The 23,468-nt window shown below is 51.2% G+C and overlaps 9 protein-coding genes across 10 annotated transcripts; 6 read left to right on the forward strand and 3 right to left on the reverse strand.

The window, feature by feature from the left end:
• Window positions 1-1,437: 1,437 nt before the first annotated feature.
• On the forward strand, window positions 1,438-2,994 carry PV10_09168 (uncharacterized protein). The gene is made up of 2 exons (XM_016374291.1): window positions 1,438-2,555; window positions 2,643-2,994. The coding sequence occupies exons 1-2, from the start codon at window positions 1,759-1,761 to the stop codon at window positions 2,770-2,772; spliced, it is 927 nt and encodes a 308-aa protein (XP_016219562.1). The 5' UTR covers window positions 1,438-1,758; the 3' UTR covers window positions 2,773-2,994.
• A 20-nt stretch (window positions 2,995-3,014) lies between these two features.
• PV10_09169 (mitochondrial GTP/GDP carrier protein 1) lies at window positions 3,015-5,029 on the reverse strand. Its single transcript, XM_016374292.1, has 3 exons — window positions 4,501-5,029; window positions 4,356-4,435; window positions 3,015-4,298 (listed from the first exon to the last, which is right to left on the reverse strand). Exons 1-3 carry the CDS (start codon window positions 4,586-4,588, stop codon window positions 3,537-3,539), a joined length of 930 nt encoding a protein of 309 aa, XP_016219563.1. The 5' UTR covers window positions 4,589-5,029; the 3' UTR covers window positions 3,015-3,536.
• Window positions 5,030-5,220: 191 nt separating this feature from the next.
• Window positions 5,221-8,383, reverse strand: PV10_09170 (uncharacterized protein). Its single transcript, XM_016374293.1, has 3 exons — window positions 7,541-8,383; window positions 5,678-7,435; window positions 5,221-5,620 (listed from the first exon to the last, which is right to left on the reverse strand). The coding sequence occupies exons 1-3, from the start codon at window positions 7,703-7,705 to the stop codon at window positions 5,570-5,572; spliced, it is 1,974 nt and encodes a 657-aa protein (XP_016219564.1). The 5' UTR covers window positions 7,706-8,383; the 3' UTR covers window positions 5,221-5,569.
• Window positions 8,384-9,533: 1,150 nt separating this feature from the next.
• On the forward strand, window positions 9,534-12,825 carry PV10_09171 (uncharacterized protein; the record flags this gene model as incomplete). The annotated part of the gene is made up of 2 exons (XM_016374294.1): window positions 9,534-9,770; window positions 9,880-12,825. The coding sequence occupies 2 exons, from the start codon at window positions 9,534-9,536 to the stop codon at window positions 12,823-12,825; spliced, it is 3,183 nt and encodes a 1,060-aa protein (XP_016219565.1).
• A 2,631-nt stretch (window positions 12,826-15,456) lies between these two features.
• PV10_09172 (uncharacterized protein) lies at window positions 15,457-16,901 on the forward strand. Its single transcript, XM_016374295.1, has 2 exons — window positions 15,457-16,260; window positions 16,335-16,901. Exons 1-2 carry the CDS (start codon window positions 15,652-15,654, stop codon window positions 16,815-16,817), a joined length of 1,092 nt encoding a protein of 363 aa, XP_016219566.1. The 5' UTR covers window positions 15,457-15,651; the 3' UTR covers window positions 16,818-16,901.
• A 393-nt stretch (window positions 16,902-17,294) lies between these two features.
• On the forward strand, window positions 17,295-18,344 carry PV10_09173. Of its 2 annotated transcripts, XM_016374297.1 has the most exons (2): window positions 17,295-17,638; window positions 17,693-18,344. In XM_016374297.1, exons 1-2 carry the CDS (start codon window positions 17,464-17,466, stop codon window positions 17,818-17,820), a joined length of 303 nt encoding a protein of 100 aa, XP_016219568.1. In that variant the 5' UTR covers window positions 17,295-17,463; the 3' UTR covers window positions 17,821-18,344. The 2 variants fall into 2 exon arrangements, with proteins under 2 accessions (XP_016219568.1, XP_016219567.1); XM_016374296.1 differs by having other exon boundaries at window positions 17,295-18,344.
• Window positions 18,345-18,577: 233 nt separating this feature from the next.
• PV10_09174 (uncharacterized protein) lies at window positions 18,578-20,658 on the forward strand (the record flags this gene model as incomplete). Its single annotated transcript, XM_016374298.1, has 2 exons — window positions 18,578-18,698; window positions 18,755-20,658. 2 exons carry the CDS (start codon window positions 18,578-18,580, stop codon window positions 20,656-20,658), a joined length of 2,025 nt encoding a protein of 674 aa, XP_016219569.1.
• Window positions 20,659-22,297: 1,639 nt separating this feature from the next.
• On the forward strand, window positions 22,298-22,507 carry PV10_09175 (uncharacterized protein; the record flags this gene model as incomplete). Its single annotated transcript, XM_016374299.1, has 1 exon — window positions 22,298-22,507. One exon carries the CDS (start codon window positions 22,298-22,300, stop codon window positions 22,505-22,507), a length of 210 nt encoding a protein of 69 aa, XP_016219570.1.
• PV10_09176 (uncharacterized protein) lies at window positions 22,505-23,135 on the reverse strand. The gene has a single exon (XM_016374300.1). The coding sequence runs from the start codon at window positions 23,071-23,073 to the stop codon at window positions 22,645-22,647; it is 429 nt and encodes a 142-aa protein (XP_016219571.1). The 5' UTR covers window positions 23,074-23,135; the 3' UTR covers window positions 22,505-22,644.
• Between the last annotated feature and the right edge of the window lie 333 nt (window positions 23,136-23,468).

Consider the following 23,468-nt stretch of genomic DNA (forward strand, 5'->3'; position numbering starts at 1 on the left):
ATCATCAGCATAGATTTTCCATGTGCCCAAGAGCGATTATACCCCATTTTTGGCAATCTTTGCAGTTGCAAAATGCCTTGAGGCCAATGTCACCTGGGTGGAATCAGCATTGCTAGGGGACGAAGGGTGCACGATTCCGGCGTACCCGTATACTCATATCTGATTTTGCCGCAGAGACACCCTCCTGGAGTGGCCATGGTACTTTGGTGGTGATATGAAGACAACTTTTATGCTCGGGGAAAGGCGAGATAGGATAGAGAAGACGACTTGAATGAGCGAAATGGTGTTCTTGATATACTGTTGGTGGACGGTCTGGATGTGGCAGTGTGGCAGTGTCGTGGTCAGGTTCGACAGCTGGGCTCTACTGAATCTGATCACGGAAGCATTCTACGAGAGAGCTGGAAGATGTGTTTCACACAGACGCTTGCGTGAAGACTTTGAAATGCATGATTTGAGATTACCCGAAGCAGGTTACAGCATTGGGGCCAGGACACCACCATTTTGATCCGTGGGAGAGTTCGAGAGGACATGAATGGAGCCAAATTGCGAGTGCAAAATAGGGCGGTGTGAGATATCGGGGAGCCATGTAACTGGCGAAACCGATGGCCATGTATGAGGCTCCCACGCTCCTCTTGATGTCTCGCATCTTGTGCCTGCTTTGGTGGTTGTGATGCTCGGTAGCCCCTCGACTCCTCATGGCCCCTGGAGTCTTGTGTATCAACTAAGCACAGCATCTACTTGCTTACCTAGATACCTAAAATCCGCAGTCACTTTACTGGGCTGCAGCCTGTTTGAAAGCATGTGTTGTTTAACTTGAATTGTACAAGGGGTCTGTGTTGAAAAGATTGATAAACCAGTCGGTTGCTCATCCATCATATCTCCTTGACAGCAATTATCTGGTAAACAGTGAGTCCTCCGGCGGCCCTCGGGTTCTTCTTGGACCCCCCCCCCCCCCCCTCGGCGCCATCTTCAAACAACCTTTAACAGTGGTGCGGGGGTGGTTGACGGGCCCGAGGGCCCCGGCCCTGACTGACGGCCCTTGAGCCGGAAGAGCCTCCTCTAAGCAAAGTACCCTAGGTAACATTTATGCCCAGACGGCGCCCAGCCTCAAGTTCCTCAGGCTTCAATGCTTCTCTTGAGTCCCCTTGACTTCCATCTCTATTATTATTAGTGAAACTCAATGAGTCTTTTCGAACAAGGTAGGATCCTGACCATGCCATATCCGTTGAGCAAATTGCATTCTTCCCCATGCTGCTTACTGTCAGACCATGGCACAACTGGCACTGTTGGTCTCGCCTAGCCAAAACCCCGCGATATTGTTGGGTGGCTGCCTGCAAGCACTTCCAGAACAGGCAGGTCGCTCTTGGTTGACTTTCCGTCGCTCTTGTTCGCTCTCGTTTGGGGCCAAGGGGGCTTCTCAATTCACACTTCTGACCGACTCTAAGCACCAGCGGCACCTCAAGCAACTTCTGGTTGGACCCGAGTGCGAGATGGCCTTGCAACCGCAATCATGAGAAGCTACCCGTACAGCGTCTCTTCCCGTCTCACCAAAACCTAGAGTCAAGCATGATTGAATAGCCTGACTGAGTTTGTGGTCAAATTGAGCCCATCCTCCCCCAGACCTTCTAGAACCGACCCATGATCCCATCAGTCTTTTCGGGGATAAAATTGGCACAGACTCTGGTCGTCGAATTGGTAACACTGGGCGGAAATCTCTTGAGCAGTCCCCTTTAGCATCGTATTGCCAAATAAGCACAAATGACGGCACTCAAGTTTGAGACTGGGACCGTCCCCTTCAACCATCCTTCTTTGCCCTCTCCATGCAAGACCTGGTACAAGATTGCCGGCGATCTATTCTCTTCGGCTAGTGGAAGGCCCTTGGTTGTCCTTCATGGCGGCCCAGGCATGGCTCATAACTACCTGCTCTCGTTAACCGGACTCGCCAGCAAACACGGCATCCCCGTCATCTTCTACGATCAGATTGGGGGAGGACTCTCGACCCACTACCGTGAAAAACGCCTGGACACTGACTTCTGGACTTCAAATCTCTTCATCGCTGAGCTCGACAACCTGCTCCTCCACCTCGGCATTGCCTCCGACTTTGATCTCCTTGGTCAGTCTTGGGGTGGCATGCTTGCTGCCATGTTTGCCATCCGTGGCCATCCCGGCCTGAATCGCCTAATTCTTTCCAATTCCCCTGCCAGCATGCCTCTCATGGTCCAATCATGTAATCAGTGGCGCTCCCAGCTTCCTCACGATATCAAAGATGCCCTGTCAAGGCATGAAGCCGATCAGTCATATGATGACCCGGAGTATGTCAGCGCCGTGGAGTACTTCTACACCCTCCATCTATGTCGGGTATTGCCCTTTCCCAAGGACCTGACAGATACCTTGGCATATGTCGAGGAGGATGACACCGTCTACAGAACTATGAACGGACCTAGTGAATTCACCGTTATTGGTTCGTTGAAGCATTGGACGATCGTCGACCAGATCCACAAGATCAAGAACGAGACATTGCTGCTCAATGCTGAATTCGACGAGGTAAATGACAGGTATGTACTGCGCATCATCTATGGCTTCCCAATCGCCTCGTCCTCCTATTCCGTCGGTCTCGTCACTCTCTAATTCCCCTCTGCTAGTTGTATCGACCCTTTTTTCTCAGAGATCGACAAAGTCAAGTGGTACAAGTTTGCCAATGCCAGCCATTGCACCATGCTCGAGATCCCGCATGAATACAATCGAGTAGTGGCTGAATTCCTCTTGAGGTGATCCATATCTGCCTACCTAGAAGTAAAAGAGTGGCCAAGGGTCCATGACCGATGGAACTCGGAGGTGAACGGCTTCGTGCGAGGTTCTGATGCCACTGCCTCCCCACCATCTTATCAGACTGATAGTGTAGAGCGATTTCGGTCAATGCGAGAGATATATACACCTATGTATTACTATCATGTCTCTCTGATAAAGTTTTCAATTCCATGTCACTGAAGCGCATCACGAAGAAATGGGAAATGACGCGTTGCAAGGGTATCATGTTTGTCTGTCCAAGATTGGCTCGTCCGTCAGATCGAGCACAGCCGGCCAATCCCCGTACTCTATAGACTATATGACATTTGAAGTCTCTCAGTCTCTCCTCTTTCCCATTCTTGTGGGAATAGCCGACTCTTCCATTACACGAGTGTCAACCCTGCGAGTTCACAACGGATCATTAAGCCACCGTCTCCTGCCGTTGCAAAGCTTGCCGATCTGGTCACAGCACGAGGCCCTCTTTTCTCAAAGTATCCCTTTGGGCTGCACTTTGCGGCTCGAATAGAGGTCTTTTGTCGCCAGGAACTGGTGCCCGCTTTAGCACCGGTTGGCGCCATGGCCATTCCTCAAAAACTCCAATATTTCTAGACGAACAAACGCCTCGCTGTTTTAGAGGAGAGTCTTGGTAATCACATCAAAATACCTCTCAACGCCGTAGAAGACCCTATCCTCCATTTACAAGTTCAGGGCAGCATCCCATACATTCACCATCGCTCATCCAAAGGCATTTAGACAATGGTGCCAAAGAACGGAATCAATGTCTGGGCCAGCCAGAAGCTGAAAACCAGTTTGGGACCCGTCATGAGCATCTTGGGGGTCAGACCTTTGAAGAAACTCGTCACACCCTCGTTCTTCAACATGCTCGACACAATTCGGAAACCACTCTCGGGGTTCTCGAAATTGCGGTTCTGGATGCGAGTCTTGATGACATCGAGCGGAGCCGACACAATCAGGGAAGCAGAGGCACCGGCGATGGACGCGACAAAATTCTGGCCCCAGGTAGCCTTGTTGTAATCTTCGAGTTTAAAGACTTTCTCTTTGGCCCAGGCAGATCCACCAAACAGGGCGAAAGATCCGGGAGCATTGCGCGCTGCAGTCCAGCCAGCACCTCGATAGAGACCCATTCCCTCATCGGCGACGATGCGGAAGAACCCTCGGGACCGAAATGCCTCGGGATTGGTCTGACGTTTGATCTTGAGGACATCGAGAGGGAGTAGGACAATTTCACCAATGCCGATCAAGGAACCGGCAGTGGCGTTCAGAATGGCTTTTCCTGTACCCTTGCCGAAAGCGTTGTCGAAGTCTTGAGCATAGTGTGAAGTCAGATAGTCACGAACAAACGGTTGACCGCCATATTTGTATATTCTTTGAAGAACCTTGTAACCAGCGGCGTATCCTAATCCAGGGAAGAGAGAAGTGAACTTGGTACCGATCGAGGCCGAGGCATACTCCTTGAAGATGACGCTGTTCAGGTTCGATACGGAGGTGATCTGGGCAGGGTTAGTGACTCCTGTGACTCAGGGGATAAGACATGGTTTGCCGTGTACCTTCCCTGAATTGCTCATTAGCCTTTTGGCGATGGTGTCTACTGGGTGGAAGACCATGAGCTCAGCGATGCCGGCGGAGCCTGTGCAAGGAAATGATCAGTGTGCGTTTGGGCAAAATAAATTAATCATCGACCGGGTTGCGCACCTGAGCCTAACAGTCGAGCAGTGCCGGACTCTCTCTTGTACTCTTTTCCAGCCGTACCCAAGGCCGGTGCCATTGCAGGAGGGGACATTGTTGGGGAGAACTCAGCGACCGGAGTGTAACGTCGAGTGATTGAATGAGACTCAGGACAGCGAAAGCTTGTGCGTTTGATTCGAAGGAAACCAGAGTACTCGATTACGGGGTGGTAGCCGGCCTAATGCCAAAAGCAGCGGATGCAGTGTCGGCGTTTAGGTATATAGAGAAAAAGAGAAGGGGAGGGGAGGGCTGGTGAGGATGTCGACCAGGTAGAAGAAAAATGAATCTCCGGAAGAAAGAGACGAGATGGAATTCGAGTTGGTGGAAGAAGCAAAAAAGTTGGGTGGAGATGGAGTGGAAGGAACAAAGGGCCGATTAAAGATTGTGGTAGCACGGTAGCTACTGCACTTTGGAGACTGATCAAAAAAAAAATGTATGGGGATGCAGGCACGCGGCAGGAGTACATACGAAGTACACACAGCAGGAGCAAGAGCAGTGCAGGAGCAGTGCAGGAGCAAAATGAAGCTGGACCAAGGGACCGGATGAAAATTATCCAAAAGGGCTAGCGGGTTTTATCGGACTTAACCCGTGCCCGCTTTTCTTCCTTCCCCGTTCCTCTGCCGGGCGCTCCTCTCCATCTGGCATTGCGACTCACCTCTTGTTACTATTGAGAAGATCAAAGGTCTTGTCTAGAATAATAATATTGTGTAGCTCTTGTCATAACCTACAGGATCTTTGTGTCCTGTCTGATCAGAGACTCATTGGACCAGGTCGGATCTGCGTGACCCAGGGAATTCCTATATCACGTGATGATCCACATGCTCTCCCTCCAAAGTATGTCATGATAAATAGATCACCGCAAACCCTCCCACCATATTCTATCCCAGGCGTAAGCATGCCTCATCCGGATTGCAGGTAGTGGCGTTGTTGTGGTTTCACTATATGTCACATTGGTGAGGATGCGTTGATAGATACTTCTTTGGCGCCACCATAACGTGTGTCCGACGTTCTATCTCCTTTCAACGAACCACCCTGATCACACGCCGGCCTCAAACTTGATCTTGGATTTTGACGATGTCATGTCTTCCTGCTGGGCTGTTAGTGTCATTTTCAACCATGACGCTGCCTGATTGGTGGCACCTACAGCAGCTTTCCGCTTGCCCAACACCGAGTCCGGCGTGGCAGTTCTTCCGGTTCCAGGCGGCACAGGCGTGGACAACCCGTCTCTGTCTCTCTCTCTCTCACGACCTTTGGACACTTCGGCGTAACAGCTCGCGTGGTAATATCGCCCCCCCACGAAAATGGCATCCTTCCAGATGAAGTCCTGCACTTCCTCGCTCCATTCGCTCTTGAAAGGTTCCTGGTCGATAGGGCAGGGCAATGACCGTAGAACTGGATCCGTCGGAGCACGGACAAAGTCCACCTTCTTGACCACAGGTGCTCCATTGCTCGGCGCCCCGTTTGCCTCTCCTCCATCATCCTCATACTCCTTGCTCGAGATCCAGTCTCTCTCGTCCACGTACCAACTTCGATTCTGTCCCCGTTTCTCGGCTTCGAGCATGCGTTCCTTAGTCTTGAAGTGCCAGTCCAAATGTGCCGCTTTCTTATCTCTCCCGATATCATCAGACGAGAAACGTCGCCCACAGGTGCTGCATTGATTTGGTCTCGCATGGAGGAATGAATGTACGAGATGTGGTCGAGACATTCGAACCCAGGCCGACGTGAAGGTCACTTCGCTTGTTGCTCCCTGCGAAGTCGTCCCAGGAACAGGCGTTGCGACCGAGGACAACAACCCCGATGCCCGTAGTTGCGCGAAGAAAGAACTCTCCAGAGGCGCAGCGGGGGGCGCGGTGTTTCCATAGGCGTTCGTCACTGGAGTGTTGACGCCAGACTGAAGCTGGGAACCTAGACCCGGCAGAGGAGGTATTGGCTGCTGCGACTGTGATTGTTGTGTGACTCGCAAAAGCTCAGCTAGATTGGTCGTGTTGAAGATGGAATTGAGGGATGTTGGAGCAGCTGGTGTTGTGGTCTGCTGTGTCTGCGGTGGTGTTATGCCATATCCTGGAGGCATAGTGGACGCCGGCGTGATTGATTGTCGGGCTGCCGCCGATTTTTCGGCCATTTTCTGGGTGATTGTGGTCCGAATGTCTTGCAGATCGCTGTCGGATGCGTTGCCGCTGTCGAGAATCTCCTTGAGGGTCTGAAGGCTCGCCAGCTGCCTTTGAGCGCCATGGTTCATGGGATGCGTCGCACATTCAATCTTGGCATCGGTGATCAGGTCGTCGATTTCCGAGTGCAATTTGACCACATCGACCCGAGGCGAAGTTGAGGCATGACCCGGTCCAACAGCTACTGGAAAGTGTTCTGTTGATGGTGGCTGATGCTGGTGGGGTTGCTGGTAGTAGGAAGATGTCTGTGCCGGAAATGCGGCAGGGTAAGAACTGGGCGTCGTCTGAGGATACGGAGACGCGGAGGAAGGGATGGGGCTGCGAAGATGTGTCGCGAGGCCAGGCGGGTATTGTGCCAGTGACTGAGGGGGGGTCGGGGTTTGTCTATAGGGCTGCTGACTTGCGGCCGCCCGAACTGGTCCCCCTTGGACGGGAGTACCTTGATAGCGACTTGCTCCCGCAGTAGTAGCCCGAAATCTACTCAGACTATCAACAATGCTTTGAGTACTAGAGATAGGAAACACGGGCGTAGAGGACAGTGACCCTGGTACCGGCTCTCGCCACGTCTTCAACATTTCCTCAAATTTGCGCCGGACATTGACATCCACCTGGGAGTATGCATGCATATAGGTCTGGTGAAGATTTCGCCCAAAGTACACCGTGTATGGCGACCCAACATTCTTGGCTATCGAGTCGAGGACGTACAAAGCTGGAAGCTTGCGAGTCGGGGGTGCCTGAGACAGGTTAGCATTACCCACGATGTGATTGAGACGACGAAAAGACGACGAAAAAGATCGGGGAACGAGTACAGGTGCAGGGAATGGGAGAGGGAAACATACCCGGTTGATGTGATTGATCAACACACGTGAAATGGCCTCGGCATGTTCGACATTTTCTTTGGCGATCAGGGTCAAGTTAGAAATCTGATATCGGTCGTTGGTCACAAGATCCTCCAACGAGCCCTTGTAGTCCTCAGCGACCTCATCTGATGGAAGGCTGGTCATGATGAGAGAAAGAGAGAAAAAGGAGAGCTTGATCTGTTCACAGATGCTTGCTGACAGAGAAAAGAAGAAACCAAGGAGGGGTTTTCAAAAAATGGTCAGAAGCCGAGTCATGAACCCAGAATAAAAGTCGTGGGGCTGATCGGGTTTGGGTTGGGACACAGTCAAGTCCCAGTGGCACGCAAGGCTCTTGTGAGGGACACTGATCTCATCGGGATATGACAGGATTTTCCTTTTTCAAACGTCGAGGCAGACGGTCATGTCTGTTGGGTGGGACAACGAAAGAGAACTGGCGTGTGTATCTTTTCTATCTACGCCTGCTGTGGCTTTCACATGTGGTTGGACCTCTTGCAAGCTCGAGACCGCTGCCTGCGGCAGAGCCGACGCTTGGGCTAGCCTTCCTCCACCAAAACCCTGTGATAGCCAGAGGAGTAATGTGAAGTCCAAGGTCGGTTCGATGACTCAAGGAAGGGATAGTGGGGTTAAGGAAGGTCGAGGGTTGACTCGAGGATGTTTTGGCTCGGGGACAGTTTGAGGACGAGCAAACAGTGGACCGGAGTCTTTGGTTCTGAATCAGGTTGCGCTTGTACTGAATTTTAGGGTAGAAACCCAGTTCCCACCCAGCCAGAGTAATATGCAAAACAAGAATAACCGCGGGAGGCAAGCAAGAATGTGGCAAAGCAGAGTGTTGATTAATAGAGTGCTGATGAGAGTTGGCTACAGTCGTTTAAGTATCAATAATGCCAAGGCGCGTCATTCCTCTTGTGTTCAAAGACGCACTTCTGACATTCGCCGTATTTGTGGCGCTAAAAGACCAGATACTTCGCTGGAGTATTTCTCCCCGCATCGAACCCCAGGATATGTGTAACAAGTACCTACGAGTACCTTGGGTAGTCACAACTATGCATACTTGCCTGCCATGACATGTGCCAAAAGACACGAGATTCCATTACATGCATGAGGCTTGTTTCAATGTGGAAGTGTAATGGGAGGTCAAGTTCCTCCAGATTTCCAGACCTCACCAAAAGGGCATATAGTGTATGTCCCTGGATTGCCATGATTGATAGTAGATCAACCGGGGCACTACCTGCACCTGCCGTGAAATTGAGCGGCGGGGGTACAGGATGGGCAACCACATTCGTCCTCGTGTCCGCCTTCCCACTTGGCTGCATGAGGGTTCGTCGATGTTGTTCGTCGATGTAGCTGACGGGGTCTTCAGGTGGACAGACACCAGAGTGGCAGGCTTTTCAATGGTAAAGGATGCTCTCTCGCCCGCCTACTCTTGTACGCATAGTCTTTGACTCACTGTTCCTTGCTAACTTGTTTATTAGTGACCTGCCCACCTACTCCAAGACTTTACTCCATCGATGCCTAGCTAAACAAGATTCTCGTATCAAACAAGCCTTTGGCATTCCCTTGGCTTTTCTGGCTTGAGCCATCCTGTCATGTTTGCCAGCCGCTCAGCGTTGTATCGGCAGTTGGATCCAAGATTCCAAGGCAATCATACCGCAGTACCATCTGCACTTTTACCCGCGATTCGCCAATCCCTCCCATGTTGCATCTCCTCCATGATGCGTTAAACCCGCTATCATCTTCCCCACACTTTCCCGTCATCCAACCAGCCTCTATTTCTAGTGGACGTTGGCATCAAAGTAAATTCCACTTCATGCCTGCTCGGGTCCTTCTAGAAATCTATTCTCCGAAGCTGGCATCTTGACTTCTTCTGGACCGGAAGACTCTGTGCCATCTCTCCTCTCTCACACATACATACACGCCCTGTGCGTGTGCTCGCTGCTCCAGATGAGCTTCGCCAGGATTTGAGATCATCAGAATGCAGCCAGATCCGTCAAGACAGCTTCAAGGCCTCGTTTACACCTTTTCCGCCAATCCTTCGATCGACAATGATGCTCAGACCAAAGACTCGGAAAAGCCTCGCAAGAAGAGGCATCGGGGTGCCAATGGAAAGCGGTTTCGTTGTAGCAACCAGGACTGTGGCAAGACCTACTCCCGTGCGGAGCATCTACAAAGACATCAGTTGAACCGTAAGCTGTTCCTCTCACAGCTCCTGGTCAGACCCCACACGAACATTCTCCAGCCTGCGACGTAGGCACGAATCATAGCACAATTGCAAGAAATGCTCCTGACGCATTCGCTTTGTCTGGTGATACTGACAAAAGCTCTTTGTAAATGATCCCAAAGAGATCTTCTATTGCGGGACTTCGGGTTGCAACCTCTCATTTGTGCGCAAGGACTTGTGTGACAGGCATCGAAAAAGACACGGCCAGCAATTTTCCGATGGCCCGACCTCCTCTACAGCCATAACCCTGTTCTCCGGTTCCGAGGATATCAACCACAGCCAGGATGAAGGTGATACCGAGTCCGATAGCGAGTCTGAAGAGGAGCATTTATCGCCTCCCAGCCAGTCCACTTTCTCTCAAGCACCTTTGATTCGAGATTCGTGCAAAAAGAGACCATCCATACATGAACATGACGATTCACGATATCAAGACTTGCGCGACCGCCTCCCCATTTCTCCCAAGACAACAAACGAATCGGCCTCACAAAATCGCGATGTTTCGAAATCCCAGCAACCATCTCGACAGCCTGACAACACATTCTCCACAGACGTCTCACCCAGTAACGACGACCTCCAGAGGGCTGTTGCTGATGCGAATGATTACCTTGCCCAACAAGGCCCGCAGGTTGTCTTTACTCCGTTGACTCGCTTCCAAAGTAACATATCTGTCGACTCGCTAAATCCCACCACTTCGACATCGTACCATGTACATGGCGAATTTCCATCGACCTTTCATCGACAACATTCAGTCTCCAGTACATCCTTTCAACAGCCTAGCCACCTCTATGCCCCGGCCCAGGACGCAGCTACCCCACACCCCGACTTGTTTGATTCCAACTCACCTGCAGCTCTACGACACAACGGGACTTTTGGTAACTATGGCCATAATAATGACGTTACGACGACTACTTCGCGGGGAGAAGATCACAACTTCGGCATCTCGCCGTCGGCTGGAACCGATGAGTTTACGACGTGGCTTTTTGACCAGAATTCTGCTGTCTATAATGGCACCGCGAATGTTGATGCGTCGTTCACGAATGTCTATCAGCCCAATGTTTTTGGCCAGGTCTACTCAAATTACCTTCCCACATCTGACCTTGAACTCCCATTTGGAAGTGCCCTGACACAAACATTGCCATCGAATCCCACAGCTGAGGCCGTCACCGGTCTAGAAACACCCTTCATGTCTACTTGGAAGAGACAGCATCTCTTGGAGATCATGCGGCAAAGATTTACCGGAAATGGAGGGCCAACCTTACACGACCGCCAGATCAAACAACAAATTTTCGGGGGCAACGTTGACGAGGATGATCATACACTTAGTCTATCTTCTTTGAATCGCTATCTCGAGAGCTACTGGAAAAACTTTCATGACCAGTTTCCCATCCTCCACAAACCGTCATTTCTTCCGGACTTTGTCCATGACTATCTCGTGCTTGCCGTCATAGTCATGGGATCATCTCTCCTGGCCCAGTCAGAACATGGTCCCGGATTCACTGAGCGAGCCGCACAACTGGCCAATTTTATCGCCTGGAACCTTCGTTGGCAAGTGTTCACCGATCCGGACTCGTGCCCGCCCGCAAAGCTATGGGTTTTGCAAACGCTAGCAATCTTGGAAGTGTATGAGAAGACCAACTCGACCAGATCCCTCCATGAACGGGCTCATGTGCATTTCGCCGCTACGTTGACGCTGATGAGGCGAGGAAGTGCCTTGGTCGGTGACCCTGCCGCCCCCGCACCGCAAATGGCAGACATAGTCGCGACGAATCGTGAAGAAACCCACCAGGGAGAAGAGTCGCCCCCATTACCAGAAAAATGGTGGAGTCAATGGATCGCACAAGAAGCCACACGGCGAGCATCGCTCGGCGCCTTCTTGTTGGACTCAATGCACGCCGTCATGTTTGGTCACGCCGCGACCATGGTCATTCATGAGATCCATCTTCCGCTACCCTGCGATGACACACTTTGGTCGGCACCGACCTCCTCCGAAGTAGGACGCATTGAGTTCAGTCTATATACAAACGGCATCAAACCTGTCTCGTTTTTGACCGGGTTGAAACGTACATTGAGCTGCCGAAGAGTCCGTACCAATCCATTCGGACGCATCATCCTCATGGCAGGGCTGTTGTCTGTCTCGTGGCACATGCACCAACGAGATCTGTACGGGAAGAGTCTGGACAAGGACAATATGGGAGTTCCAGACGGGTGGAAGGCGCAGATAGTGAAGGCACTGGAGTGGTGGAAAAGGGACTACGATGAGAGTCTGGCGTACATGCGACGGTCCGGCATCGATGTTCACAAAACCGGGTTCACCCAAGAACATATTCAGACGTCTGAGTCGCTCGCTTCTGTACTCTATCATCTAGGCCACATTGGCGTGCAGGTGGACATGCCGGATTTGTGCATCCTGGCTGGCGCAAAGACTCTGCTGGGCCGCGTCATCACCATGTCGGATCGTGAGAGAGTGCACATCAAGATGAAGGCATGGGCATCCTCGGCTGCCGCGAGACACGCGGTCTACTACAGTGTCCGCTTCATCTGCTCGGTGCTCATGCCGTTAGAGCGGATGGGCCACAAGAATATGGTAACGCAGCCCTCAGACGCAGAAAGCACTTCGATCTATTTGTACAGCGCGTCGGCCGACTTCCTCCTCCCTCGTCCATGGGTGCTGTACTTTTCTGCTCTGGTCGTCTGGGCCTACGGCTTCCTGCTCGACGGGCCTCTCAAGCCCTTTCCCGAGCAACTGAAATACCCCGCAGCGAGCATGCCGACTCCACTGGTCGATGGCGTTGGCGGTATTGCTCCGTCTCTGCAGATGGAGCCACTCCGGGAAAGAGAACAAGATGCCAAACAATATCTCCGATTAATGAGTCGGTTCGAGACGGCAACGGGCCTCGAGACGGTCACCACGGGACGAAACAAGGTGATTGGGGTCCTCAGTGTGGTGTCCAAGGTTCTTGAAGGCTCGCGATGGGAACTTCTCGAAGAAGGGTGTGACAGATTAAGAGGGGCGGCTGAAGCCTTGAGACCGGTGGGCTCTAGTTGAACGGTGGATCTTGATGCACGGATAGACGTGTTGATACATCCTGCATGTCCATGACCAGTCTCCAATGTCACGAGGGAGACAAATGCTCTTGATCCGTTGGCTTTGTTTTGATGTAGTTTCAAAAATCGTGATATGTAAATCTATCTCCCAAGGCATCGTGACGCGTCGGCGCTAGAATCTATGTTGACGATGGAAACTTGTCTGGTAAGCTGTTCTCGACTTGCATCAACTCTTGAATGCCAGCGGCAATCCTTTTCACTTCAACCTCAGGCACTCTCCTCAAAGGCTGTCGTGCGTGGGCGCCATAGCCAAAATAGCTCTGCAATGCAGCCTTTGTTCCTGGAACGGCGGTCTTGGTCAAAACCCAATCACCAGCGCTCAGAATCTTTTGCAACTCGGTTGCCTCAACATGCTTGCCCTCAGCCCACAGATCCCACACTCTGACCACAGTCTTTGGAAAAACATTGCTCCCTCCAGCAATGACGCCACTGCCCCCGGACAAGAGTGTCTGGGCGGTGAAATCGGCCATTCCACCAAGAGCCATGTATCCACTGCCCTGGTGATGGATGGTCTTTGCATCGGCTGTTCTGGCGACTCGGGTTAGCTTGCCAGTATTGCCACAAGTAAACTTGGTGCCCACAATGTTGTCGTGCTGGGCCAGGCGGATCAAAAAGTCTGAGTCCATGTCGATACCAGCAACGGCGCCGGGGTAGTTATATATGATGATGGGCAGGGGGCTCTGGTCTGCAACGGCATTGAAATAGGCTTCAAGTCTCTCTTCGTCCATGGCAGCGCGATAATAGCTGGGAGCAACCAACAAAACGTAATCACCCTGGGCCTGGGCCGCCAATTTGATGTTCTCTAATGTGCCTCTGACACTCTGGTCACTGGCCCCGACAATGATGGGGAATTCTGGAAATCCTGCTGCGTCAAGGGCTAGGCGTGTTTGTAATGTCACGGTAAAGCGTTCATCGTTGGAGAGGTGAACAGCTTCGCCATTGGAGCCCAAGGTCACCAGACCAGCCAGACCGGCTCGAGCCAAGCGGACCGCATGATCTCGTACTTTTGGAATGTCGAGTTCTTCGGTGTCGGGGTCGAAGAAAGTCACGGTGGGACAGTAAATCCCATCATGCAATGTGCGGCAGATACGTCTCTGACTGCCAATGGATCCCATCTTGATATTGCACGACTAAGTCAGTTGAATGAGAGAGGAGAGTCGACCTGGACTGAATTTGTATTGGGAATGGTACAGGGTGTCTTCGTAAATGTAGCACGGCGCGAAGGAATATCAAGGGAATGCAAGGCGTTTTGGTATCACCACCATGGCCAGGAAATATTCGAAAACGACCAGGAGAGAATCTGGGCATGGAACTCTTTATACATGCATGAGAAATGGCCTGACCATTATGAAAGTAGCGTCCGAGAGGGAAAGGACGTAGTGGGAAATTGAGGTGTTGCTAGTGGCGGGAGAAGAGATATGTACAGGTATTATGGTCAGAGCCACCGAGGGAGGGAGATAGGCTGGCTTGGGTCAGAACCAGATAACTTTGGTCTGGTGCTGGTGGGTAACAACGAGAACATCACAGTGCTTCTCACGCCATCAACGTTTGGGGATCTTGAACGATGCTTCTGTAGGCTCATCTGGAGGAGATGGGCTCTGTTGGGATTAGGCGTAATCGAAGACCGATTCATGAAGCGGTTCAGTGAGGATGGATGGGCCGAGGGGCACGGAGATACTTGGTGTATGGGTATAACATGGAGATCTGTCTTGCCTTGGGTCATGTTTATGTCTCAATCTGGAGTTGGGGGTACACAGTGGGGGGCGCGCTGGGCGGCCAAGGGCGGACTTAGACTTGTTAGAGTATATGAGGGATTGGGAAGAAGTAGAAGAAAGGCGAAGTTTTGTATGAGGCGGTGGGGGGTTGTGCTGAGGATGATGACAAGGCATCCTTCCAGCGTCCCTTCCTTTGACTTGTCTGTTTTGCACTGAACAGCGCCTGCCTGATTGGCATTTTAGGCAGGCACACATTAGAGGCCGAGAGGCTTGTCAGGCAGTCACACTGCAGAGTCAACGAGGGCAGTGGCGACCCACATCTCCTCGTGCAGTGTCTCTTCTCACTCCATTTCTCAATCATGTAGCAACGAGTAACTTTTAGATGAAGAAAAATATGAGGCCGGGTAAATAGGTCATCGATTAGAGGGAATGGCGAGTCTGTTGCTTGTTGCCGTCGTTGATTGATCGCCATGTCCACTTCTGGAGATAGCGAGCGCATGGCAACCACGACCATAACCACTTCGGGCAGAAGGGCCCCTCGGGCTAGCCTCTGGGCTTCTAGAAGCCAAGCTGCCCGCCTAAGACTTGTTGTCGTTGTGCCAGTTCATTGTGTCTATGCAGGTGGAAATTCTGCCAGGTGTCTTGCCCATGAACGGAGCAGAATGCGTCATATGCGTGGAGTCCATGTGTGAATTAACCCTCTCAGGTTCCAGTTCAACACCTGGACATGGAAATTCTCATCCCTCTAACCCCGCGTGCCCCATCAAGCCTGGATCAAGAGCCATACCAAATTATAGGAAAACGGCATAGCCGACGATTCCACACGCTAGGCTTTGCTCCCTTTACATCAAATGTTGATAGGCATTAAAACTCATCTTCCTCCTCTCCCCGACGCCTCACTCTTCTCAACTGCTTGTGTTGCCTTTATTACTGCAATATTCGCTCTTTTGCAGTGGAAGACTTGTTCCAGTTGAAGGATCACCAGTAGTTACTATCATTGGCACCTTTGGATAGTCCGTGACTTTCGACACCACCGAAACGACAATTCCAGAATGCCTTACCCAGAAGAAGCCGAGGGTTTCCAGATCGACAGCGCCGATACCTGGACGACATTTCACAAGAGGCACTTCAAGCTCAAGCCATTTGGCGACTACGACGTCGATGTGAAGATTCTGGCCTGTGGAGTGTGCGGCTCCGACCTACACACCATCAGTGGAGGCTGGGGCGCCCAGAACTTCCCTTTGGCTGTCGGTCATGAGATTTTGGGCATCGCAGTGCGGGTAGGGCCTAAGGTGACACTGATCAAAGAAGGGCAACGTGTTGGTGTTGGCGCCCAGAGCTTCTCATGTGGACAATGTAAACAATGCAAGAACGAGAACGAGACATATTGCCCAGTCATCATGATCGATACATACGGCTCTAAATGGCCAGAAGAGTACGGCGGCGTGGTCTCCCAGGGAGGCTATTCTAGCCATGTCAGAACTCATGAGCACTGGGTCTTTCCTATCCCAGACGGCCTCGACACGAACATTGCCGCACCAATGTTGTGTGCTGGCCTTACAGCCTACAGTCCATTGGTCAGAAATGGAGCAGGTCCGGGCAAGAAAGTGGGTATTATCGGACTCGGTGGGATTGGTCATTTTGGAATCTTATTCGCCAAGGTACGTTTGAACAGAATCAGATCCTTCTGACAATCGACCGTCATCTCATGAGATTCGTACTGACATGCTCCAAGGCACTCGGTGCTGAGGTGTGGGCGATCAGTAGAAGCCGGTCTAAGGAGGAAGATGCTAAGAAGCTCGGTGCGGACGGATTCATCGCAACCAACGAGGCCGACTGGGAGAAACCGCACAAATTCTCTTTTGACTTGATCGTTAATTGTGCCAACTCGTCCAAAGGATTTGAGTTGCATAAATATCTGAGTCTGATGGATGTCCACGCCCCCTTCGTCAGCGTTGGCCTGCCCGAGGAAGCGGGACAAGAGATCAAGGCGCAGAACCTTTTGTCCAATGGTGTGATGATTGGAGCCAGCCACCTGGGCAGTCGCAGAGAGACATTGGAGATGCTGCAGCTAGCAGCAGATAAGGGAATCAAGTCTTGGGTAGAAGAAATCCCTATCAGTGAAGAAGGACTGAAGGAAGCGGTCACGAGGCTAAAGAATAACGACGTCAAGTATCGGTTCACCTTGACTGGATACGACAAGGCATTTGGGGCATAAAAGAGCCTTGACAAGACTGGGCTGAGCCTGCGCAATCAGTAGATAAATCTGATTGATCGATAATCTATTAATCTCAAAAGCTCGCAACCCTCAATGTGAAGGACCCACTTGTGCCTAGAGGGGGGAACTAGCATTTGAATAGCATTGACGGCTTTGATCAAGAGAAAACGCATGTAGTTTGAATTCATAACAAGACGTATGGGAGACTCCCGTCGCACAAATGAGCAGAGGGCATCATCGACATGAACAGTGATGTGCATATCAGATCAGCTTTGTGTCGCCGTAGCTGTATGTGTCCGGCGACGTATAGGGAGGAGACTTGACTCATTGGAAACTGCGCCAGAATCTTCGTCTGACGATTGAATTTATCCTAACACGCCCATTCTTGAGTGAGCGGTTTTGGCTTCAGATGTCTGACGGAGGATTGTTGAATTTAGTCGCCTGTCATCTGCCGAAGAAGAAAGTCGTCTTCCTCATCCTCAGGCTGCCGCATCCTACCTAGGTAATCAATCACGCATCGACATACATTTCCAGACATCATTCACCTCCTGCTCTCTGCTATCCTACCATCTCGATTCATCCAATATCCATTCAATCAGAACAGCTTCACTCATCCTGACTACCCGACTTTTCAGCGCCCACAACAATGCGTTTCTACACGACAATTCTCATTCTCTGCGCCCTCTTCGTGGCAGCGCTTGCTAGACCTCCCCCATTGAAAATGGTGGTGGTGTCATATCCCAAAGATACGCCTCCTTCGATCGTGGACAAGGCTATCGAAGAAGTCAGAAAAGCGGGGGGCATCGTCACCCATCAATATTGTAAGAGTATCCGGCAACAATTGGCAGCTGTCCATGGTCTAACATTCCATCTAGCTCTGATCAAAGGGTTCACTGCAAAGGTTTCGGACGCCATGATTGAGAAGATCAACACGTTGTCCAATGACAAATATCCTGCATTCGTTGAGGACGATAGCATCATCACGATCAGCAACTCCTCATAACTGTCTTGCCATATGGCGGTTAGTGCTATGGCTACGAAGGAGATGACAATAAAAATGATCGATACGATGTGTCAGTAGGAAGTGCTCCAGCGACAATGTATCACAACACGTATCATAATCTCGAATGTATTGCTCACGATGGAATGAGGGAGGTAGTCCCAGGACGAGTGTCTGGCTATTTGCCAATAATATATCATCCGGATGAAGACCAACTCGTTACTTTGATTTCTTTGTTCCCCAAGATTACGCGCCGAGCAAGGAGACATGGATTGGGAATGAGAAGGTTGCGCCGTCGCCTCTGGTGTGCATCTGGTGTGCATATTGTGCAGTGGCAGCAACCACTTGTCAAGCGAGTGTCAGCAGAGGGCCAAACCCCAAAATGTTGATGCGACGTCATTGCTCAGTCTAAGTAGTTTGGGGTGGAACGCGCTTGCCTGGGGAAGTGCCTGAGCCCCTCGGCCCATCGCCCCTGCCGCGATATGCAATCAGCCAGAACTCGCGTTTCCATCTTCCCACCCAAACCAATCCACCATCCACCATCCACCATCCACCATCCACCATCCCATCCCATCCTAACCTACCTGCGCCATCCCATCCCATTCCTATACCCATGTCACCGTCCCACATGCCGCGGAGAACACTCTAGGATCAATTGTTTCACGTGCATTCATTCTCAAACTATGCGTGCATTTCGATAGCCCCGATCCAGAATGATCTGCCAGGTGTCAACAAGACCTCAACGCTCTCCCTCCACCCTATGGCGACCGAAGAAGCCATTGCTGCAGGCCTCATTGACTGGGTCAACAGCCTCGCTGTCGCCCCTCCAGTGTACACCGTAGAAGATCTCAGCAACGGACATGTCGTATGGAAAGTTTTGCGTAAGACTCATCCTCCCCTTTCAGCCTCTCTTTCCCACCCATCTCACCCTACCCAGATCAAATCGACCGCTTCAGTTTTTCCGGCAAACTCCCTGAAGGCCCAGATACTGATCAATGGATCAACAAGTGGACCAACCTCAAACACATTTACGATGCCTTGTCCATCTTCCTGCTCGAAGACTGCGGTCAGAGACTCCAGGGCCACCGCCCCGACCTCAAGGCAATCGCTCAATCATCCTCCCTACCAGACACTATCTCCCTCCTCAAACTCCTTGTCGTTGCCGCCATCAATTGCTCCGAACGTATCGACTTCCTCAAACAGATGCAACTATTGACCGAATCCACCCAGGAAGTCTTGATGCAGACCGTTCAAGAAGCTGGAGATGAGGATTCCCAAGACGAATCGACCCCCTCTGACCACGACCAACAAGTCCAGCCTGGACCAGACAACCTGACTTCGCCGCGCCACTCCACCGATCTCGACTCAGTCCTCGCATCCGAAGAACGCCTTGCAAGGGTCGTGGCCGACAATCAGCGCATCGCCCACGAAAAACGAGAGTTGCAAAAGCAGCTGGAAGAGTTCCACCTGCGGTACGACAAACTCCAAGAGCGCTTTGATCAGGCTCAAGATGAGGTCAAAGAAACATCGGATCGCCTTGCTGCCGTGTTGGCCGGTCGCGGTGATCTCACTAACCGACCCCTCGATACGAAACACGATACTCTGATCGCATCTCTCGAGCACAGAGCCGTCGAGGCTGAATCCGAACTCGAAGACCTCCGGAAAGCCGCCGAGGTACTGAGACTGAAGGCCGAGAAGGCTCAAAAGCTGCAGGATGATTACGATGAAATCAAAATCGATCGTGACAGATTGGCCCGCAAAGCCAATACGGCAGAAAAGTATCGCCAAAAGCTAGAGGCAAGTCAGGACCTAGAAAAAGACAATGCCACCCTACGCAACAAAATTAATGATCTACAAACCCAACTCAAACAGTCTGACTTTGCTCGAGCGACATCGAGTGATTTGGAGAGAGAGGTCGATGAGTATCGACGACTTCTTCCCAGCATCGAGCAAGAGCGCCACGAACTTAATGAGATGAAAAAGAGACTCGAGTTGGACTACCACGCCCTCGAGGCGAGGTACCTCGATCAAGCCGAACAGCTTAGCAGACAAAACCAAAACGTGGAAGACTTGCAGTCGAGACTACGAGACTACGAGGATGGCATCGATCCTTCCGATAATGACCAGCGCCTACCGAGCCCCGTCCATCGCGATCTGGAGAGAGATGAAGCCGACTTTCTCGAGTCGGAAGCCCGTCTCACTGCCGCCTTACTGGACAAGGACACGCTACCAATCCCTCTAGAACCTCCCTTGGCTACTACCGTGTCAGCTGATGCAGATGAATCCGCCGTCCCAACACTCAATCTCCCCGCCGAGTCAGACACGATCTCCGAAGAAGAGCTCAAAGCCATCATGTCGGCGATGCGCTCCCAAGCTGCAGCAGGGTCTGCTTCGGACCGGGAGTCGGCTCTCTCTGCGCAGAGGAAACTAGTCATTGCTATCGAACGGCAACGTACCAAGAACAAGCTCCTAGCGGAGCACATCCAGAAAATGAATGTTATGGTCCAAGAGCTCCAGCAACAACAAAACAAGCCACAAGACGACAGTCCTCCACCCCCTCCACCGAAGGACGACCCAGTGCCACCAACTGTCCAAGCAACCAATGACCCACAGTCTCATTACGAGGTGGATGATTTGACCCAGCAGAATCAGATGCTGAGTCGTGAACTTCGCCTTATGGCATCAGCATGGTTTGAGCAAAATCAGCGCCTGGCCAGCATGAGTTCTGCGGGGTCATCCGCCAGAGGCCGTGGAGGAGTGGGATTCGGCAACGGCACCGAACCCCGCGGATTTCTAAACAGGCAGAGGCGGAAGATTGAGTTGATTAGTCTAGGGCGGTGACAGGAGACACATCCCAAATTTCGATCGATCTCTCAGATGGATCACAAGCTCGAACGAAATGGTTCTCAAGAGCGACTGCATTGGATACACAGAGACGATGCAATAAAAGTCGAGACCATTCAATCAATGTTCAATATTTCGGTTCGAAACATGCTGTGCAAGTGTGACCTGTTATAGGCATGTTCTGTCAGTGCCTTATTGTTGACCCACACAACACTGAATGGTGGCATTGGCGACGTAACGAGAATGATATCCAAGCTGTCTTAGGCGGCCTAAGCTCAGAGACAAACTCAGCCGTGGGCAGCAAGATCTTGGTCGAAAAACAGTCAATCCGGACAATCGATCATCCTCGACCATAACAGACAGACTCAATGGCATTTCAGCCAACGCTGTATCGGCGTTTTATGCGCATGTTTCACCGACAAATATTCATGTTGCATACGATTGTGGGTGATCGTCATAACCTTGGGTCCAAATACCTGATATCAAAACAAACTCAATTTCTTACCATTATACAAAAGTGGTTTATCATATAACCACTCGTCGAAGCCACGATGAGATGGATCGCTCCTATGTATCACTTGTATGAAATTCAACTGCGTCGAAAGTGACTCTGCACAATGTATTCATGCTCTCTTGTCTTGCTCTCACTGGCCGCTTCCGCCCTGTCTGCGGCCTTAAATGGACGCCCCGATGTATTGAGCGACGGCAACCCCCAAGAAGCCATCTCCTGTGCCCAAGTCTTGCCATTAGTTGGTTATTCTGCCGGCCGAAAGTTTTGCCTTTCTCGTCGAGAGTACAGCACCCTTACAAGCACGATTAATCCCTTTGTGAATCGGACCGCCACTCCTACTCACAGAGGGCAAGGATGGCGAAACCACAGTCGCATCACCAGCTGCCAACAGCTTGCCATCCGCACTTTGGGGTTCGTTAGAAGGAGCTGAATCTGATCAGATCGATCATATTTGTTCGTGTGTAGCTCAGGCTAGTGTCGTGGTAGGTTTCAACAGTGGCAGAAATTGGTCAGAAGGCCAAGTGACTAAATTAATGTCAGATCGGCCGTCGAGACTCACCCATCACCACTCAAATCCCAATTAGAATTTTAAGAGGTCAAACAAGGGACACAATCGGAGCGCTAGATGCCAACCAGAGTTCTAGGAGTTCCTTCACCTCGATTCGACCTAGTCGAAGCTCATCCCCGTCTCTGTCATTGCATAGGTGTACATCAAATTCCTTGACTACGAACACAGCTGTCTCGGGTGATGTCAAAGCCATTCACACGGCCTTTGTGACTTCAGCCAGGAACTCGGCAGGAGATCCCACAATGGCATCGACGCCAGCAAGTGCCTCCAGCTGTTCCTCCAGCCACAGTGCTCAAGCTTTATCTCCTTCAACACATTCAATCGCGTCACAGTGTGATGCAAGTATAGTCTACACTATCTCCAATGGCATGTGCGGATGTCAAGTGAAGCCATATTGCTCTCAAAGAGTCTCAACTTTGGCAGTGCCACTACTCTCCACTATCGTGGAAAGTCTCCAAGATTGTCTTTATCTACTGGATCAGGAACCTGCGGCTATTCTATTTACGTTTGAGAAGGCCGCGAATCTGTGTATGTTGTATGATTCCCCGATACTGGACATGGCCACAGATACCCTGGATGTGATCAGTGGGGCCAGGTTTGGAAAGTGTGGCAACCCAGTGTGTCAGGTAATCGCCGTTGCTGAGGACGATGACATTGTCGGCTCTACAATACTGGGAGCTGAGCAAGATATTCCCTTGAGCCCAGGCCCTCGCATCATCGAAACAATCACCGACACAGTTGGACCGCTGAGGGGAACATTAGGATAGATCAGTCAAGTCGCGTTTCATCTTTCACGAAATAAATACGTGTAATACTTGCTTTCACACTTGATGTGTCAATAAATTCCACCCAGACCTGAAACCGAGCGTCAACTTCAGCTTTAGTGGTATCCTCAACCTTTGCCTCAACCTCGACCCGATTCCACGACTGCAACAACCTCAATTTCATAGAGTAGTTCCGGTGCAGCGAGGCTCTGCACACCAATAAGGGTCGACGGTGGCTTTACTGCATCCCCTAGCCATTCCGTATATAACTTTGCACGAACTGGGTCCTGTGGCAGTAGATTCACCACATATTGTCGGACTTGGATGATATCGGCCTTTGTAGCACCTGCTGCGGCCATGCATCTGTCAACATTGGACAAAGCTAGGGCTACCTGCTCTCCAAGGGTGCCGGGGACATGGTGTGTGCTGGAATTTCCGCCAACTTGGCCTGCAAAAGATATAAGATTATGGGTTGCTGAGATGGGTGTTGATGAAATATGGCTGTAGGTAGGCGACCAGGTATCGTGACCTGGAGGATTAAATGTCTGGTTCTTGGACGTGTCGCTCATGTTGGAATAGCCTGACCGATGGAACAGTCACAATCTGAATTGGTGACAAGATCGGAGTCGAGGAACACGACTCGACAGCGATATTAACCTGAACAACGCCCTAATGCCTGGAAGAGCCCCTCATCAAGGAGATGACCGCCCTTGAACAAGAACCTTGAATGAAACTTTTTGCTAACAGCACTCGTCCCACTTGAGACACATTCATTTCGCTCGTTGTCAACCGGACTACTATTAAACAACACGCATTGATTAGCGGACATTGTGGACATGACCACATGTTTGCCCATATACACATATTCCAATATCGTGTCTAAGATATGTCATCGTGTCATTGTAGCTCATGGCTTGTCATGAACAAATTGCCAGGTATTGTTCCAGGTTCCAGCAAAATAGCA

The sequence above is a fragment of the Exophiala mesophila genome (genome assembly GCF_000836275.1).
Source record: "Exophiala mesophila strain CBS 40295 unplaced genomic scaffold supercont1.8, whole genome shotgun sequence".
In the NCBI taxonomy this organism is placed as follows: domain Eukaryota; kingdom Fungi; phylum Ascomycota; class Eurotiomycetes; order Chaetothyriales; family Herpotrichiellaceae; genus Exophiala; species Exophiala mesophila.

Coding starts and splice junctions, on each gene's coding strand:
- PV10_09176 (XM_016374300.1), bottom strand. CDS start 23,073: ATGAGCGACACGTCCAAGAACCAGACATTTAATCCTCCAGGTCACGAT.
- PV10_09173 (XM_016374296.1), top strand. CDS start 17,464: ATGCGTTTCTACACGACAATTCTCATTCTCTGCGCCCTCTTCGTGGCA.
- PV10_09168 (XM_016374291.1), top strand. CDS start 1,759: ATGACGGCACTCAAGTTTGAGACTGGGACCGTCCCCTTCAACCATCCT. Junction 2,556..2,642: donor TTCGACGAGGTAAATGACAG/GTATGTACTGCG, acceptor CCCCTCTGCTAG/TTGTATCGACCCTTTTTTCT.
- PV10_09172 (XM_016374295.1), top strand. CDS start 15,652: ATGCCTTACCCAGAAGAAGCCGAGGGTTTCCAGATCGACAGCGCCGAT. Junction 16,261..16,334: donor TTGGAATCTTATTCGCCAAG/GTACGTTTGAAC, acceptor ACATGCTCCAAG/GCACTCGGTGCTGAGGTGTG.
- PV10_09170 (XM_016374293.1), bottom strand. CDS start 7,705: ATGACCAGCCTTCCATCAGATGAGGTCGCTGAGGACTACAAGGGCTCG. Junction 7,436..7,540: donor TGATCAATCACATCAACCGG/GTATGTTTCCCT, acceptor AACCTGTCTCAG/GCACCCCCGACTCGCAAGCT. Junction 5,621..5,677: donor TGGGCAAGCGGAAAGCTGCT/GTAGGTGCCACC, acceptor ACAGCCCAGCAG/GAAGACATGACATCGTCAAA.
- PV10_09169 (XM_016374292.1), bottom strand. CDS start 4,588: ATGTCCCCTCCTGCAATGGCACCGGCCTTGGGTACGGCTGGAAAAGAG. Junction 4,436..4,500: donor TGCTCGACTGTTAGGCTCAG/GTGCGCAACCCG, acceptor TTCCTTGCACAG/GCTCCGCCGGCATCGCTGAG. Junction 4,299..4,355: donor TAATGAGCAATTCAGGGAAG/GTACACGGCAAA, acceptor AACCCTGCCCAG/ATCACCTCCGTATCGAACCT.